At 52.2% G+C, this 17340-nt stretch overlaps 8 protein-coding genes across 8 annotated transcripts; 5 read left to right on the forward strand and 3 right to left on the reverse strand.

The window, feature by feature from the left end:
• Positions 1-357: 357 nt before the first annotated feature.
• On the forward strand, positions 358-3183 carry J4E78_008803 (uncharacterized protein; the record flags this gene model as incomplete). The annotated part of the gene is made up of 6 exons (XM_049369403.1): positions 358-927; positions 1041-1318; positions 1375-1541; positions 1591-1977; positions 2293-2498; positions 2554-3183. The coding sequence occupies 6 exons, from the start codon at positions 358-360 to the stop codon at positions 3181-3183; spliced, it is 2238 nt and encodes a 745-aa protein (XP_049218727.1).
• Positions 3184-5234: 2051 nt separating this feature from the next.
• Positions 5235-6240, forward strand: J4E78_008804 (uncharacterized protein; the record flags this gene model as incomplete). The annotated part of the gene is made up of 5 exons (XM_049369404.1): positions 5235-5241; positions 5301-5671; positions 5787-5918; positions 5967-6135; positions 6230-6240. 5 exons carry the CDS (start codon positions 5235-5237, stop codon positions 6238-6240), a joined length of 690 nt encoding a protein of 229 aa, XP_049218728.1.
• A 118-nt stretch (positions 6241-6358) lies between these two features.
• J4E78_008805 (uncharacterized protein) lies at positions 6359-9388 on the reverse strand (the record flags this gene model as incomplete). The annotated part of the gene is made up of 1 exon (XM_049369405.1): positions 6359-9388. The coding sequence occupies one exon, from the start codon at positions 9386-9388 to the stop codon at positions 6359-6361; it is 3030 nt and encodes a 1009-aa protein (XP_049218729.1).
• A 740-nt stretch (positions 9389-10128) lies between these two features.
• On the reverse strand, positions 10129-11001 carry J4E78_008806 (uncharacterized protein; the record flags this gene model as incomplete). Its single annotated transcript, XM_049369406.1, has 1 exon — positions 10129-11001. One exon carries the CDS (start codon positions 10999-11001, stop codon positions 10129-10131), a length of 873 nt encoding a protein of 290 aa, XP_049218730.1.
• An 880-nt stretch (positions 11002-11881) lies between these two features.
• Positions 11882-12414, forward strand: J4E78_008807 (uncharacterized protein; the record flags this gene model as incomplete). The annotated part of the gene is made up of 3 exons (XM_049369407.1): positions 11882-12058; positions 12106-12312; positions 12361-12414. 3 exons carry the CDS (start codon positions 11882-11884, stop codon positions 12412-12414), a joined length of 438 nt encoding a protein of 145 aa, XP_049218731.1.
• Positions 12415-12730: 316 nt separating this feature from the next.
• On the reverse strand, positions 12731-14032 carry NOP1 (Small subunit processome complex component; the record flags this gene model as incomplete). The annotated part of the gene is made up of 4 exons (XM_049369408.1): positions 12731-13035; positions 13084-13493; positions 13547-13774; positions 14016-14032. The coding sequence occupies 4 exons, from the start codon at positions 14030-14032 to the stop codon at positions 12731-12733; spliced, it is 960 nt and encodes a 319-aa protein (XP_049218732.1).
• Positions 14033-14448: 416 nt separating this feature from the next.
• RPL17 (60S ribosomal protein L17) lies at positions 14449-15244 on the forward strand (the record flags this gene model as incomplete). The annotated part of the gene is made up of 4 exons (XM_049369409.1): positions 14449-14451; positions 14517-14730; positions 14854-15041; positions 15089-15244. 4 exons carry the CDS (start codon positions 14449-14451, stop codon positions 15242-15244), a joined length of 561 nt encoding a protein of 186 aa, XP_049218733.1.
• A 979-nt stretch (positions 15245-16223) lies between these two features.
• Positions 16224-17234, forward strand: J4E78_008810 (uncharacterized protein; the record flags this gene model as incomplete). The annotated part of the gene is made up of 1 exon (XM_049369410.1): positions 16224-17234. The coding sequence occupies one exon, from the start codon at positions 16224-16226 to the stop codon at positions 17232-17234; it is 1011 nt and encodes a 336-aa protein (XP_049218734.1).
• Positions 17235-17340: the final 106 nt, after the last annotated feature.

Raw genomic sequence — 17340 nt, forward strand, 5'->3', positions numbered from 1 at the left:
CTTTGTTCGCGATAACTCTTATTTCCTCTCATTACATCTCCTGCCAGAAAGTATTTCTTTTTCTAGATGAACGATGGCACGCTCAACGAAGGACGATGATGCAGCTGATGCAGGTCCGGTCGAGTGTGGCTTGAGGCTGCGGGCGGGGTCCTGTCCTGCTCGCTTTAGCGCAGACATGGAGCAGACCCCCGAGGGCCCTGGCTTCAGCCTGCCGCGCATACTTGCAAAAGCTCCAACCTCACATTGAGCTTACGTGCAAACTTCATACCGCCTCTTTTCCCCTCCTAACCTTTCCTATACCTGTCGCGACTCGCGCCAACCGAGAATACCTGATGCGCACCGTCCTCAGCAGCCATTATGGGGTACGACAAGCGCGAACTCCCCGATTTCCTCGAGCACGTAGACGACTGCACGACGGCCGCTATAGCTGAGCACCTGCCACTGGTCACCCGGTCGATCGTATCGATAGATAGACTTCGGTCCTATCTTACTACGGAAAGACTGCGACGGCTCTTGCTATACGTAGGCAGCTCCACCGGCCTTGAGGATCCTGTCCGAACCAGATATCTAGCTGTATTCGCAATCCTACTTTCGATAAACAAGGGTATCTACCTACCAATGTTCGTGCAACACGATCACATGGCAGACGCAGGACTACCTTTTCTGACCTGCCACGCATGGCCGGACGTTTGCCAAGACATATTCGATAAGTTCTACAAAGCACAGTGGAAGTTCTGTCCGAAACGGCTCATTTTCGACCAGCTGCACGACACATGGCTACACCAGAATATGGTCGTGCCCTTCAAGCAAAAAGAACTTTTGAAAGAGGGTGTGGACGCGATCATCTTCAAAGTGGAGGTGTTTGAGGAGTACAACCAGCTTGTCGCAGTAGGTCAACAGCGTGCGCGCGCACAAGTCAACACATTTGTAGCAAGCGACTGACTTCTTTTCTCTCGAAGGATCAAGTGAATTTACCCCCTACCAACGTCTTCATCTTGAAATCGAGCCTATCGGACCATGTCAAATTGCACAACAATGAGGTCGAAGCCTACCGAACCCTACTAAGTCATCCGAGTGGCCGAGATGCAATGCAACATATGGCCCGCTTCTATGGTTCATGGACACAGGGTGAAACTTGTAACATACTGCGTGAATATGTGAGCGGCGGCACACTCACGAACTTCTTCGAACGAACCGAACCGCCGACAACAAAAGACGAGATCCTCGAATTCTGGAAAAACTTCATACAATTCATCAAGCCAATAGCATGCATACATCACCTTCCGAATCCGCACAATCCTCATTCATACAAAGTCGGGTACGTGCAAAACAGCGGGGGTTTCCCGTTTTCTTACTGCGAACTGACCTTTGAAGACTACATAACGACATCAAACCGGACAATATTCTCGTTTCCGAAGTCCGCGGGAACAGCCCGTATAGTGTCTCGTTCAAACTGGCAGACCTCGGTCTCGCCGGGTTTGTGGTGGCGGATGAGTCGGACGAGACGCGACTTCGTGATGTGCACGGAACGAAGATGTACAGTATGTCAACGTCAAGCTTGAGACTTGCCTCGACTAACATACGTTCAAGGTGCGCCAGAATACTTCCGCGGGGAGACCGACAGGTCTCGACAACAGAGCATCAAGCAAGCTCGCCCAGCTAAGGATATCTGGGCCTTGGCTTGCGTGATTAGTGAAGCCGCGGTATGGTCTGTGTTTGGCCAAAGAGGGTTGGACGACTACCATTACCGACGAGTAGAAGCTGCTGATGCTATTCCGACACTCAGGAATACAGGCTATAGCGGCTGCTTTCACGATACTACGAAAGTACTCTCCGCGGTGGGCGACATGCACAAGGAGGTGAACTACCGATGCCGAGCGAACATAGACAACGTCGTTGGCTCGGTCCTGCTTATTGTCAGCGGAATGATGATGCAAGATCCGACCAAAAGACCGGACGCGGGGACAGTTTACGATGGTCTTACGCGAGCAATAGACTTAGCGACACCACCAGCTCAGTCACCAATCCACGATACACCTACGCGACCTCACGCATCGAACAAGTACACTCGACACTCGGTGCCTGCCAATCTCTCCCCAAGCATGACGAACGGCTTAGGCTTTACTGTGAACGCGGATTCGAGGCCGGTGCCCAGCGATGTACATGGGCATCACCCGGATCGTGTTCCAGAAAGACGCACAACCATCAGTGGAGATCGTTCTCCTCGGCCAACTTCTGGTGCATCGATGACTAGACAGGGAGTGATACCGAGGCGCGATACTCACAGTCCAGCTCCTGATACTACGCATGAGACGCACTGGAGTCCGCTGTCTCCTATCAATAGTGCTGCTCCGCAGCCCAATGCGCCCGTCCGCCAGGAAACCCGTCCTTCAGCTTCCATTGCTCAGGTTCTGGAGCACATAAGAAAGAAGAAGGCGCACATATACACCACACTACCAGGCGAGGAGTGGCTAAATAGACTGCATGGTAGAGACCAGGTACTTAAATGAGCTTAAATGGAATTGTGCGATTTTGCTGACGGAGCTCCCACAGATCTTTCTCATTGACGACTCCGAATCAATGCGGCAACACTGGGGTGAAGTCAAAAGCGTCTTCGAGGCTCTAGCGTACCTTGTCAAACCCATGGATCGAGACGGCATCGAGTTACATTTCGCCAATAGTCGCGAACTTAATGGTCGTGAGAAGCATCGCAAAGGACTCACCAAAAGATTGGAGAAGGTGAAACCCAATGGTCAGTGTCAGATGGGTATTGCGCTGAGCGATATTCTTCCCAAATACTACCAGAACCAGCATCAAACTCCCTCAAACAAGCGAACATTCGGGTCTCCACGAGTAGTGGAAAAGCCCCCAGTCAACATCTACATTCTCACCGACGGTGTTTGGTCGCCAGGTCAACATTGTCTTTCAGTCATACAAGGACACATCACCCGCCTAGCCCATCACCTTGCTGAAACTGGCAGGTTTGAGCATGTTGGCATCCAATTCATCCGCTTTGGAGATGATGAGACCGGGAAAGAGCGCCTGGAGATCCTCGACAACGATGAACTGAAGCACTACAAAGTTCCCATAGACATTGTCGACACGGAACCTTCTACCGGCAATGTCTTCAAGATGCTACTCGCGAGTACTGATCCTTCCTGGGATAACGAGCCTAGCGGCTGAAGGAAGCTTCGTTCAGGAACCGTCTCGAGACTCACATACCCACGATCAAGTCTACCATCCAAGAGTCCTCATCCAGAGTCGCTCCGGAAAAAAATCATACGGCTCGCGCGCGAGAATCAAAAGAAGGTGGCGACATATACCAGAATCCAGGCGGATGACGAGTGCGTGATGTGCAGGTGGGAGCACCCCCCGCGATGTACCAACGTTACACAACGCTTTCTCCCCTTCGGACAGCGTGTTGAATCGCACCGGACGCCTAAGCATTACTCCATGTATTTTCTTTCTCTTCTTGCTATTTGAGGGTTACTGGCCATGATACCCATTGTAAAACGGCGTTTGGCGACATCGGCGCTGCATTTGGGTTAGACGTGACGAACTCCATGAACTCACTGTTCAACTCGACGCGCTGGGCAGCAGGAAATCTACAGTAATTTACATGCAACAGCCAGAAACAGACAGTCAATGATATCTGCATACTTGACCAGTCAAAGTTTGACGGTATCAACTTTTTGGTGATGCGATGGACCTTGGTGGGGGTGGCACGGTAGGCACCCATGCCGCTCCGTCATGGCGGGCATCCTCCACATACTCTCCTACCCCATCTCAATGTGTCCCTCTCTTAATACGTGTGTTGACCTCATCCTCGGTCCAGTTCATTGAGAATTCGGACATTGGCGCAAAAGTGAGTTCTCGTGGACTTCAGGCACATAGCCTCGTTTTGATGTGCTGTGGGACACAATCTCTCTTATTGGCTATCGGTGGCGCTCGCAGGGCCTCACTGCCTCAGTCACTGCATGATCGCCAGGATCTTCCGAAGGCTGAGCTGGAAGACTGGGGTAGCACGTCATGTATATAAGACACAACACCCATTCGTCTGCCCACTCATCGTATTGATCTGCCAAGATGGATTCACTGGTGAAATCATACGAAGACTTTTTGCGCTACCCAACAAACGTTTTGGAGACCGATCTAGGTGCTCACACCTTGCAAGCGTATCATACCAGATTGCAGCATCAAAAGGACCGTCTATTCGTGGATGAAACACAAGCTTCTGTGAGCTACCTGGATCTCACTCATGCGATTAAAGGTATGCATCCTTTGTTTCAACTCTGGTTGATGCGTTGGTATTGAGAACCTTAGAGACGCGATCCCGAAAGTTTGGAACAGCCTCGGCGATGTCAAGCGCGAACTCGGAGAAGCTTCTCAGATGGAGCAGAAGAAGTCTCGTTGCCGGTTTATGTAAGTCCATTCAACGTGTGTACGACTTTGATCCTTACATCTTCCAAGATTTCTACACGCTGATCATGACGGGGCTCCACTAAAGATAACCCTGGAAATGCTTATGTTCTTGTTTACCTACCACCAAGTCCTACCGTCGTTTCTGGATTTCATATTTCCATTTGGACGTCATCCTCATCCTCAAGGCTTCCTGTTCAGCGATTGCAGAAGGGACCGATTTAAAACCATGTTGTGGGCAGGTACACTCACAAACCGAGCTCCTGACACAGAATGGGGTGATATACGTCTTCATAATCTGAGGGCCGTGGAAAGACAACAAGGAGACAGTGCTGGCCCTCTGCCTTGGGCTGTGCGACAGGTCGCAGTATATCAAACATTCGATCCTGATACAAGTAACGCGCTGTGGGTGATAGTGAAGGGTAATCGTGTTCTGGAAAGCCGCATCAGCCAAGCTTGTGCTCAAAGAACAATGTCACGCAAAAAGAAAAGCAAAGATGCGCGGGCCATGGCCCTTGTAATACATTCGATGATTATCGAATGGTCAGGGGAGAATTGGCGCTGGTATCTCGATGACTTGGAAGAACGATCTCAGAGCCTCACACAGAAGGTACTTTTCGCTCGTCTCAGCGATGGACCTCAAGACAATACCTCTTATACGTTGCCCCAAGAACGTTTATTCGTAGGGAACCACACACCCAGCAATGATCGCCACCAGATTCCATCGGGGTACAAATCTCGTAATGCTGTGCCAGACAATAAATATAAAGCTGGGAGTCTTCCTGATCCACTCTCGGCAACGGGCACACGGCCATATGAAAAGTTTGGCATTTTCAACGACTTGACAAGCTCCCAAAACCAGGACTACCCAATATCTGCAGCATTAAATGACCCCGAGCGGGGAATCTCAACAGAAGAACGGCACTGTGGAGCGAATGAAGCCCCGGAACTGGAACGATCTCGTCAATCGGACTTGACATTTGATGACCTCCAACAAGTTCAGCTTTTGCAAGAAAAGGTTGAAGAAGCGCTACTTATCGCGCAACTGAATGTCAAAGTCATCAAGAGTTTCTCATATCACCAAGAGAAGGAAGATTACTATAGTGGGAATACCAGGAGTTTCACCACGTTTTATCGCAGCGAGGCAGAGCCATGGTTCCGTTCGCGCGTCGAGGAAACGATAAAGGAGTTTGAATCCTCACGCCCTCAACTAGAGTCGCTGCTGAAGCTATTGGCGAACCGAAAGGAGCTTGTAAGTAGTCATCCCATCGCATTTATAAACCAGGATAAGTATCGCGCGCAAACAGCGCAAGCTGGAACGATACACTGAGTGACACTTCCGTACCTTCGCGCTAACACCACACCAGCTCAAAGACACCCTCCAATACCGCAGCGTCAAAGCCAACGAAGAAACAGCAAACAAGACGAGACAAGAAGCTACATCCATGAAGATCATCACATCGGTGACTCTGTTCTTTCTTCCTGCGACTTTCATCGCCGTAAGCTCACCCTCATATACACTTTCATCCCCAGCTAACCCCACCCAGACCTTCATGAGCACCAACATCGTCTCCTACGAAAACGGCAACAGTAACATCGAGACTGGCGGATTGAAGACCTACCTCGCCATCACGTTGCCCTTGACGGCACTCACGTTCCTGGCTTGGTATGTCATCTACAGGTACGCTAGGGAGACGGGCTTCTCGCGCAACCGAGGTAGGCATGGGGGTGAGAATGGTCAGCATTTTGTGTGAGCTCTGTGTATGGCGGAATGTCATGTGGTGACCGTGGGGGTTTAACATCATCACAGGGGAAGAATAGTGATGATTCTTTGGGTTCGTGTTTTACAATCATACATACATCTCGCACCACCAGCCAAGCGCCAGCAATGCTCTTCCTCCCATCTCTTCACCACCATCACCATCATCACTCATCCACCTCAGTTATTTCTCTTACTCTTCTCCTTCCCCTTCTTCGCCTTCTTCCCTTTCCCCCCCTTCCCCTCCCCATCGTCCTCACTCGCCCTCTTCCCATTCCCCTTCCCATTCGCAGCGGGCTCCAACGCAGCATCCGTATCCTCATCCTTAACCAGCAACTCATTGAGCGCATCATTAAAGTTCTCCATCTCGCAGATCTCGCCAATCTTGACGCGCATGTAGTCGAATGCAATGGCGACCTTCATATCCTTGTTGCGCACCTTGATGACGCGGGCGTTTTCTTGGAGCGAAGACGAGGTTTCCTTGGGGAGAGATGGGATGGGTTTTGCGGGGCCGGGAGCGGGGGTGGCGGTGGAAGAGGGAATGGAGGGGTGCATGTCCATGTTGTCTGCGTTTTCGGTTGTGGGGTCGACTTCGGCGTCGTCGTCTTCCATGGGCACGTCTTCGGCAACTTCTTTGGGGTTGAGCAGAGGGTCTTCTTCCTCGCCATCCGTGACGGTTTGAAGGACGGGGATCTTTTGGTAGCGCTGGCTGAAATGCGTGAGGACGACGGATTTCGCGTTCATCGCCGCGCCGATACCGAGTGCTTCGGAGGTGGTGGAGTGTTTCTTGGCCTTTGCGTCGCCTTGGAGTTCATCGTCGAAAGTCGCTTCGTGGATGAGGACTGTGGTGTCTGCTCCAATCTTTGCGAAGTGGCCGCTTGGTCTGCAATCGCCTGAGTAGCTGACCTTGAGTGGCTTGATTTGTTCAAGGTCTGCCGGATCGCGTGGGAATGTAATTGAGACAGCCATGGCACCGTGGCAATGTGCTACTCTGGAAGCTTGGATTTCATTGAAACCAAAAAGTTTCTCATACTGTTTTTTCGGTATGGCCGCGTTCTCAGATGGTGTCTTTCCGAACGAGTTCAGTATAGACAACCTCGAGCCATTCTGATATTCGTTGGGAGTGATTTGAAGAGGAAGAATTCGACTGTAGCCAAAGTCCTCGATGGCTGAGTATTCGTTAAGCCATTGGAGCATACCACTGTGGGATACGACAGCAAGACCGTATGCGCTAGGGTCTATGTTGCTCGCGGAAGGGTCCAGGGGCTGGGGGTTTGGAACAGCATTGTGTGCTACTTGGTACCAAGCACGAATTACTGATGCTGTGCCTAGGTGGTGATCGGCGTGCAAGTGACTGATCCAGATCATACGCAGATTCTTGAAGATATCGACAAGCTCCTCGTGGGGAAAGACTCTTGAAAGCTGGCCCAATGTGTTCTCCCCGCAATCTAAGAGGTAGTTGCCGATACCAGGAACACGCACCAATGTGGAAGACACGTTACGGTACTTGGACGGAAGGGCAGAACCTGTTCCGAGTGTCGTTACCTCGGTGTCACGACGCGCTAGTAGCTTACTCCATATCTGCATCTCTCTGTTTTTGCTTTTGACCTCCGCTTGAGCCTTTTGAGCCAATTCGAGAACCTCAGGCGGCGTTGTAAGTGCCACTTCATCGGGTACGAAGAGACTAGATATAGTGTTTTTCTTTGTGGCAAACTGCGGCATGAGATTAAAGCCAAAGCCTCGGTCAGCGCGGATGGCTCCGGAGGGCAACGGCGATGCTGTCGACATGCCAGTCCTGTATATACTTGTTTGCGGTACAGTAGTATTATCGAAAACGGGTGTGCGGTATCTTGACGGATCAATCTGCCCAAGTCGCGTAGCTTGTCCTGCTACCGAGTCGTGCGCGATACGATTCGGCGCAGTATCTAGAGAGGATATTACGTGTTCTACGTTGTGAATCTTGTTCATGAAATTGAGTAGATCTGGGTGACCTGCGACGCCTGGACCAAGCATCCAAACGATAGCTCGAATGCCACTCATAACCTCTGGAGAGCTAAGCTCTTCTCGTTGAAGAGTGCTTTCAATGTATTCAACTGAGGGTATGTCCAAGATGGCGATACCCTGACCGGGCCTATCAGCGCCCATGACCTGATCTGGGTTAATCATCTCGCCGTCCGCGTTCGGTACCGATATGCCATTGGTGAGCTTTCCGAAATCCGGTCCTGGTTTGACACCTAGCGCTTTCGCGCGTGCGACGTCGAATTGACCACGAGCTGAATGCGACCGCACGATGTACGAAACACACTCTGGTAGTGGCCTGGTCGGTGGTAGCGCTAGAATCATAGCGCCAGGCCACGGGGTCCGGGTCCAGACTTTAATGTCAGGAAGAGGCTCTTTGCCCCCTGGCATTGGACCTTGGTAGGCCGAGAAGCCGTGTGTATCGGGGTTACGAATGAATATTTGAGCAGGCACTTGTACCTCAGAAATGTGGCGTTCTGCCAGTGTATCCATCTTCCAATTCGAATCGAACATGTACTTGATGGTCGCTGTCCGTATCCGGTCGTACCTCAACTCGCGGTCTTCCGGGCTCTCATTTTCGGGAGCCTGGAGTCCGTCAAATGTATTCTCGTGTTCATCGAAATACCGTCGCCGCGCCTCCAAATCAGCCTCCGCTTGCGCATCGACTTCAGAGTTGACAGGCGCTACTGAGAGAGCCCAAACTTTGATATTGTCGTCCTCCCACGTCGGGACTATCGTGCCATTGCCGTCCTTCTCGGGTGACTGCTTCACGTACTCGGTCGCATTGATGGGTATGCCCTTCCTGAATATGAACCTCCGACACGTTGCCAGTGTATGTTTCAGATTTGGTGGCCCATATATGTCGAAATGCGGCTTCGCGGGTGCCTCGCCTTTCTTTCCCCGCTCTTGAGCCAGACGAAAGGTATCCATGGCGGTGGTGTAAGAGCTGGTGGTCGAGTCGGCCAATGTGAGCATCATGCCAATCAATCCACCCATATTCTTCCACTCTGTCCTGCCTGTCATGAAGAAATCTTGCGCCTTCAGCAGACGTGTGCCCTGCTGCACCATCGCCCGCTGGGTGCCCTCTGCCAGGTTGCCGAAAACATAGTGCTTGCTTGCCGTCCGCAGCACGAGCGTTGTTCCCGGCGTATCAGCCGTAGGCGTTGTGACGACCTCAACGCTGCACGACATGTCTTTTCTTCTCAAGAATTCGGTTCTATTGAACTCCGCAGGAGGCTTTGTATGTTTGTTCTTGGGCTCGGAGAGTTCAAGGTTCTGCGGTTGCGTAAGGGAGCATGAGGCTGATCCGATTGGAGCTTTGGGGGGTTGATATATCAGACGTGTGAGTACCTTCGCTTCTGCTAGGTGATTCGCCTTGCCGCTTTTCGTGTGTTTAGATGCAACTGGTTGAGGATCGAGGGGTAAGCGGTAGATCTTCGAAAACGTTCGAATGGATGGGCGAAACCGAGAAGTAGCTCTGGAGCGGAGAGTAAAGGCAGCGAAGTTCGTATGGGCTATGGGCCGACCGTATCGTGGGCGCGATGCGAAGAATGGGACATTAGTCGTAATGGTCGTAGCTCGCTCCGTGGCGCTAATTATGGAAGCCAACTTGACGAAGGGAAGGAATGACACGAGAAGCAACTATGTACAACCCTGGAAGCATCAGGGTGAGAGAGCGCGTGCAACGAGTCGAAATGATGCGCGTCACTTTTCGCGATGCGTCAACGATCAAGGCTAGATTTAGGCGAAGTAGGGGCCCGTGCGAACTAAACCCGAGCGGACTTGTTCCGCGACACATTAACTTTCTGTCCATCACTCCATCTTGATCAAGACGCTGTTTTCATCGGGTATCATTGTTCGTCTGAACTATACTAATTTTTGTTCCTCATGTTGAATCTCCGTACGCCTCAAACACTCTCGCTTGACGCATTCTAGGCATTCTTCTTCCTGAGTGCTCCACCATCAACAGTAATGTCCTGACCAGTCACAAAGCCAGCGTCGATGAGGTACAACGCAGCATCAGCAATGTCCTTCGGCCTTCCAGCCCTGTTGGTCGGGTGATCAGAGACGTCCTTCTCACTAATCTGGCCTGCCCAGTCAGCCCCGTTCTCATCGCCTTCCTTACTCTCGTGTGCGACCTTGATGCGTCCGGGGGCGATAAGGTTGACTCGAATGCCCAGGCTACCCAGGCTGATTGCCATGGAGTGCATCAAACCAAGTTGACCTGACTTGCTCGAAGCATAGCCCTCCTGGTTCGGATCAGACTGATGCGCACGGAAGGAGCCGATATGGATGATGCATGGGCCTGCAGGACTGGAGTTGTTGGCGTTCTGGATGTGTGCACCGTGTTCAACATCAGATGCTCGGGCTTTCATGTAGGGGATACAAGCTTGTGACATGGCGAAGGGACCAGTGAGGTTGGTGTCGATGTACGCTTTCCACTCATCGATGGTCGAGAGGTCCTCCATGGTCTTGCCATCCTTCCACTGCGGAGACGCGATTCCGCCGTTATTGATCAACACATCAATGCGGTCGTTGAAGAACTTGGCCGCCTCCTTGACTTTGGCACGGATGTCTTCGACGTCACGAAGGTCGCAGAGCGCCGAACCCAGCCTACCGTCGGCGTAGTACTGCTTGAGGTGGACCTTGGTGGTGTGCTCCAGCTCTTCTTCGTCGATGTCGAAGATGTAGGCGTGGTGGCCAGCTTCGAGCATCATCCGAGTCAATGCTCGACCGATGCCTCGTGCACCACCTGAAATAATGATGTTCTTGTATAGCGCGGGTGCCGGTGCTTGGCCTGCCATCTTGAGGGTCTTGAAATGTGGAGTTGGTATTGTTTGGTATGGAGACGTGTTCGCGGGGTGTGAACTTCGCGTAGGTGTTGTTTGTTTAAGTACGTTGCTCTGACGTCACGCCTCAACACATCGTTTATCGCCACGACGTGTGCTGCACGATATCTTGAAATCGGAAATCTTTACCAGGATCTCAATTTTGCGGGTCTTACCTTTACTTAAAGTTCTAGGCCAAAACTTACATTGTGTTGTGTTGTGCAGTTTGTTAAGGGAAGACAATTTGCCTTCTAAATGTAGTACGACTAGAGTACAACTTAACCATAGACCAGACCTTTGAAGTACGATGATCAAAAGCATTTAGCAGGACAAGTGACATAATGTTACCAGTACTTGATACCTATCCTCATTCTCGTGAAATCTGGGGCCACCTTGGCTCATTATACACTGGGTGAAGAGAAGCCCAGTATCTTGAGCATACGGCCACCTCATACAAGTAAGACCCTGGACAGTCATGCAGACTGCACTATGATAGGTCAAGTTAGATAGAAGGTAGATAGAAAGATCCGGCGTAAACGTAGACCTAGTGTGTTTAGTGTTTTTTGTAAATGAGACGCGGCATAATAAATGAAGTAGAGCCAGCTTGAAAGTAACATTTGGGGTATAGCCGCCCCTTCCCGATCTGTCGAAACATTCGAGGAGATAAAAGTGAGTGGTGAGAGGGTAGCGACTGCCTCAGTCCAACGACACCGCCTGGTAACGAGCCCACGTGGCAGGAGGTCGCTACCATCTTATTCAAACCAAGACTCAACAAGGCACTCACTATAATTAATTTCCTTGCTCATACACTCCCCGTCAACTCTACAAATACCACCACCACGAACACGCCTGCAACATGGTTCGCACCTCTACAGCCACCGACCCCCAGTGCGTCCACGCCATGGTCGCTGAAGACGTTCTCAAGTTTATGTGTGGCCTCATGGTTTACGTCTGGTTCGCGATGGATGCCTTCTTCAACATGACCAGCGAGAACAAGTTCCCAGCGGTGTTGGCGTGGCTAGTGCTCATTCCGGTACGTACGCTGAAGATAAAATTCGTATCCGCTTTAACACATTTCAGATCACTCTGTTTCTCCTTACAAACATCGTCATTGTACACGTAGACGCGATCTCCAGGAAATACAAACTCGACAACGACGCCGTCACCGGGCTCCAATACATACTCGGTTGCATCTACGTACCGGTATTTCTGTCAATGTGTGCGGCGATACGATTTGCAATCCCAGAAGGCCACCTACTGGTCTGGTCTTCCTTCTTTCTGCTACCGGTAAGTCCTCGTGGTAGAGCCTGTATCGACAATTCTAACTCTTCGTAGGTCTGCGGCATGCTCTTTGCCCTCGCCATCGACGCTGGGGTCAGAGGATGGTAGGTGGAATATCCCTGCCTGTGGATTCGGTTGAGGAAGGGGCGACTTCAAACGAAATGCGCAAACTTTTGAAAGACGGGGAGCCGGGGAACGGAAAGCAAGAGATCAGAGACGATGGATAGAATCAATCATGTCACCATATTACACCTGAGTGAACGTAAAAATCGCATCCATAGATCTTTTATCAAAACACGACAACCAAATCCCTCCTGACGCCAGTGAACACCGAGTTCCGTCAAAGTACAGGTATATGACCACATGCATGCAATCGTTTGAAATCAGAAAAGCGCCGTCAGCCCATTGCAGCTCAACATTCCGTCTATTGCGAACGCTGGTAAACACCGACAACCATGGCGTGGTCACGCTCGAAGGGCTCAAGGGTGAGCTGCTCCTTGGGCTTGATGCCCATCTCTCGTAGCTTGTTGACTTCCTGTGCGAAGACGGCCTCTGGGGCAGCGGTGGAGTCGATACAGTTGGCCTTGATGGAGATGACGATACCACCTCCGACCTTGAGGAAGAGTCCGGCGTTGAGACCGACGATACGGGCTTGATCGGGCTGGGCAACGTCGGCGAAAATGCAGTCGACCATGCCGACGAGCATGCGGTACTTGAGAGGGTGACGGGCTGTGAATTGTTAGCGAATGTCAGAAAGATGGAACGCGAAGTACATACCATCCTCAACGATGGGGATGACGTTGGTGCGGTGGGTAGCCATGTTGATCAGATCACGACCGGAGCGGTGCGAGAACTCAACAGCGAAGACGGTTCCCTCAGGTCCGACGATATCAGCAACGTGGGAGACTGATGTTCCGGAAGCGGCACCGAGGTACAGAACCTTGGAGCCAGGGCCCATGTAGATGTTGTCGACACCACCCAAGATACCAGCGGCCAACTTGGAGCGGAAGGGGTTCCAGACACGGTACTCTGTGCTGGAGGGGGCTTCGGTCTCGCCGTCCTTGGGCGCGGTGCTGGCACCAACGCTGATGCGCTTCTCGCCGTAAACGGACTCGCCGGGGGTCAAGTTCTTGGTAACGAGGAGATCCTCCTTTCCGCGAGCGACGAAAACACCGGCGTGACGATGGCTAGAGAGGTGTTTAGTAGCTGTCTTGGGCGCTTTCGAGTCGTCTTAACTTACGGCTCAACAATGACCTTGGCTCCTCCGCGCGCTCCTCCACGGGCACCTCCTCGGGGCGCACCACGGCCTCTTGGGGCTCCGCGACCACGAGGAGCACCACCACGGCCGCCACGGTCACCGCCGCCGCGACCTCCGCCGAAGCCACCACGTCCACCCCTGGGGGTGAAGCCACCGCGACCGCCACGGTCACCACCAAATCCACCACGTCCGCCGCCGCCACGACCGCCTCTGTGAGAAGTTAGAACTGCGCTGCAGATAAATGTTCGTGTATGAGCACGGAGAAGCTCGCAGTTCCTGGATCGTTCTAAAAACAGCTCAGAAAGAGCAAGCTTCTCCGCAGCGTGGAGCGCGCATGCTGAGCGAGCAGACGTCGAGATATGTAGTATCTGCAATCACATCTTGCTCAACGTGCCGCGGTTCGCGCATTGTTCATATTGCGATGGGATTTCGAGGCTTGCGGAAGTCGTACCTGGGAGTGAAAGCCATTGCTGAAAGTTGTCGGGATAGTTCGAGTAGGTTATGGAATGCGAAAGCTACTGCGCGAGGTTAGTCTTGAGATGGCAGAGTACAAATATAAGTCCATGTACCTCTGGGTGCTCTGTTCCACTATATGCGCGTTGACTGTGCGCGTTGAAGTGGCTGTGGGTACGGTATGTCGCGGTAGATGCGATGGGTGCAGCTTTGAAGTTCGCAGAGCTACATTTTTTCAAAAGTAGCGCCAAATCTGCGCAGCCAATCACGTGCGGGAGGCGCAAGCGGCCCGCTATAATGCCGTGGGCGCGACTTTGGCTTTTTTCGGTTGGGTCTGCGACTTAGTCATCAAGGCCACTTTCGCTCGAGAAGTCGTCGAAATTACCTACCACGTCGGCAGTCCACTACTAACAACAGCACAACTCGACAAAATGGTACGTTGCCCGTCGCGATATACTGTCGGACCTTGCACGCACGAACATGAAATTAATTCTTGCAGGTTCGCTACGGTGCCTCCTCCATTGACGGCGCAAAGTCTGCTCGCGCCCGCGGCAGCTACCTCCGCGTATCCTTCAAGAACACCCGCGAGACCGCCCAGGCTGTCAACGGCTGGAAGCTCGACCGCGCCCTTACCTACCTCGGAAATGTCCTGGAGCACAAGGAGGCTATCCCCATGAGGCGGTACGCCGGCAGCACTGGACGCACTGCTCAGGGTGAGTAGCCCTTCCCACGATTCGCACAATGCGCAGATGGAACTCGGTACGGGAGGAGGAGCTATCGGGTGTTGGAGATGGATTTATGTTGGCAATTGCAGGAACACGGGCTGACTTCCGCAGGCAAGGCTTTCGGTGTCTCCAAGGCCCGCTGGCCCGTCAAGTCCGCTGAGATCCTCATCGGTCTCCTCAAGAACGCCGAGGCCAACGCCGACACCAAGGGTCTTGACACCAGCAACCTGATCATCAAGCACATCCAGGTCAACCAGGCCCCCAAGCAGCGAAGGCGCACTTACCGTGCTCACGGACGTGTATGTACACACCGGCCCACAGTCGCATTCCCCTCTGACATACCTAGATCAACCCGTACATGAGCAACCCCTCCCACATCGAGCTCATCCTCACCGAGGCCGCCGAAGTTGTCCAGAAGTCCAACCAGACCCTTGAGCGCCGTATGAACTCCAGGCAGCGTGGCCGTGCCGTCCGCAAGGCCATCACTGCTTCTGAGGAGTAGAGGAAGCAGGGGAAGTTGATGTTCCGGCGAAGAAAACGGTCAAGGCATGGGCACGGTTTGGGAGTCAATGAGCGATGAATATTCAGGGTCTTTCCACACTCGTCATGTATTCATGATATGGCACTTCGATTTCTGCGGTGTCTGGTCCGTAAAAATAAATAGGGCCAAGGCCTGTTCCCAAATGTTCAAAGCCGAGACTTCCAAGTCGCAAGTTCACGATGTCCGCCAGTGTATTTGATTGCTCTACGATGACAGGACGCTGGATAATTCCAGCGGTACATCCTTCCCTAGGTCCGGCTGCAGTCATCGACATGCTATTTCTTACAACGGAGTCAGTCTTTTACGCGTCCTCAAAACGAGCTCTGAAGGAACGCGCTGCTTGTTTACGTTCTCGTAAGTCCGACCAAGCATTCTAGGAATGTTACTAGAGTGAATTTGCGGTACGACGTAGAGGAACATAGGCTGCTTTGACCAAATATGAACGCATGTCCGAATTGGCCTCCACATGCATCGATAGACCCTGAGATTCTAAGATTTCCCGTCGTGTGCCTGGGGCTGACCGCAGGCTGCGCTAGTCTCAACATGCGTTAGCGTGATTGTGGACTTTGGCAGCTCGAACCCAGAATACCAGCTAAGCAAGGCCCAACGGCCAGCTAAGCATGCATGCCGCTAATATCTGAGATGAGGCTGGCTGCAAATCCCACATCATTTCCTTCGAGTCAGTTGCGGTCAGATACGACCTCTTGCCTTGCTGCAATTGCTCCGAGCCAACTTTCCCACGATCGATGACGCAGGCCCAGCAAGCCCAGGCATGGGCATGTACCTCGCCACAAAATGTGTCGAAAGATAAGTAGTCATGTATAGACTAGGATCTATCTGTTGTCAAACGTCCTTTTACATTGATCTCTTTCTTTACCGGTAACGGCAGTCGTTTTTACGTGCATTGCTGCATACCAGTCTTCACCTTACACCTACCATCATGGCTCGGCTACACCAATCCACTCGCCACAGGCGGCAAACCCCATACCTCGCCTCTCTCTACGCACTCTTCGCTACAGCCGCCTACGCGCAAGACTCAAAACGCGGTTTCGCATTCATTGGCGACTCACACGTACCGGACAATCGGCTGCTTACTTCCGATAACTCACCACTGGCATGGTACTACAACTGGTCACCATACCCGAACAGCGACCTCATTCCCGCGGACAGCCTAGAGTTCGTGCCTATGATTCACGGCATAGACGCCACGGAAGACGACAATACCGAACGCGTCATAGCAGGCTTGCCCCAAAGTAGCAAGCACCTTCTTTCCTTCAACGAACCAGACGGCACCGAGGGAAGCGGCGGTAGCAGCATCAAGCCTGAAGATGCTGCAAAAGCGTATATCGACTTCGTTGTGCCCTTTCGGAATGGCGACAAAGGTGGCAGGAACTGGTTGGTCAGCCATCCCAGTACGACGGGTAGTCCAAATGGTCTTGACTGGTTACGGAAATTCAATGAGTCTTGCTACGACATTGACTCAGAAAACGGCTGCCCGGCAGATTTCGTCGCTGTACATTGGTACGGCGCTTTTGATGGTCTGGCAGGCTGGCTAGGCACCTTGGATGAGTTCTACAACACGAATTCGACAAGGGATCAGCCGTTGAAGCTTTGGATCACCGAGATGGCGCTTCCGCAACAGGACGAGGAGAACACCGTCGGCATGATGAACCGGACACTGCCGTATCTCGATCAGCTGGACTACGTTGAACGATACTCGTGGTTCGGTGCTTTCAGGACAGATGATGCCAATGAATGGACAGGCGATGGCGTCGCGTTGTTTGATGATGATGGCGGCTTGACTCAGCTCGGTGCTCTGTACCTGGGTAATGGATTTGAGGAGGGACAAAAGGGTGAGGGCGCTGAAGAAGATGCGGCGAGCGGGCTGAGGGTCAGTGCTGGTTTGATGGCTGCATTGTCGTTGTGCGCGGCCGGGTTTACGATGCTTTGAACGATGTATATGAATCATTTCCTTTTAACTGTAGATACCTTAGCGAATCGTATATATCAGCGATAACATGTAGTAATGATCTTGACTCAAATGTCTTGGTGCCATG

This window comes from Alternaria triticimaculans, assembly GCF_023758025.1.
Source record: "Alternaria triticimaculans strain BMP 0046 chromosome Unknown scaffold_17, whole genome shotgun sequence".
Lineage (NCBI taxonomy): Eukaryota > Fungi > Ascomycota > Dothideomycetes > Pleosporales > Pleosporaceae > Alternaria > Alternaria triticimaculans.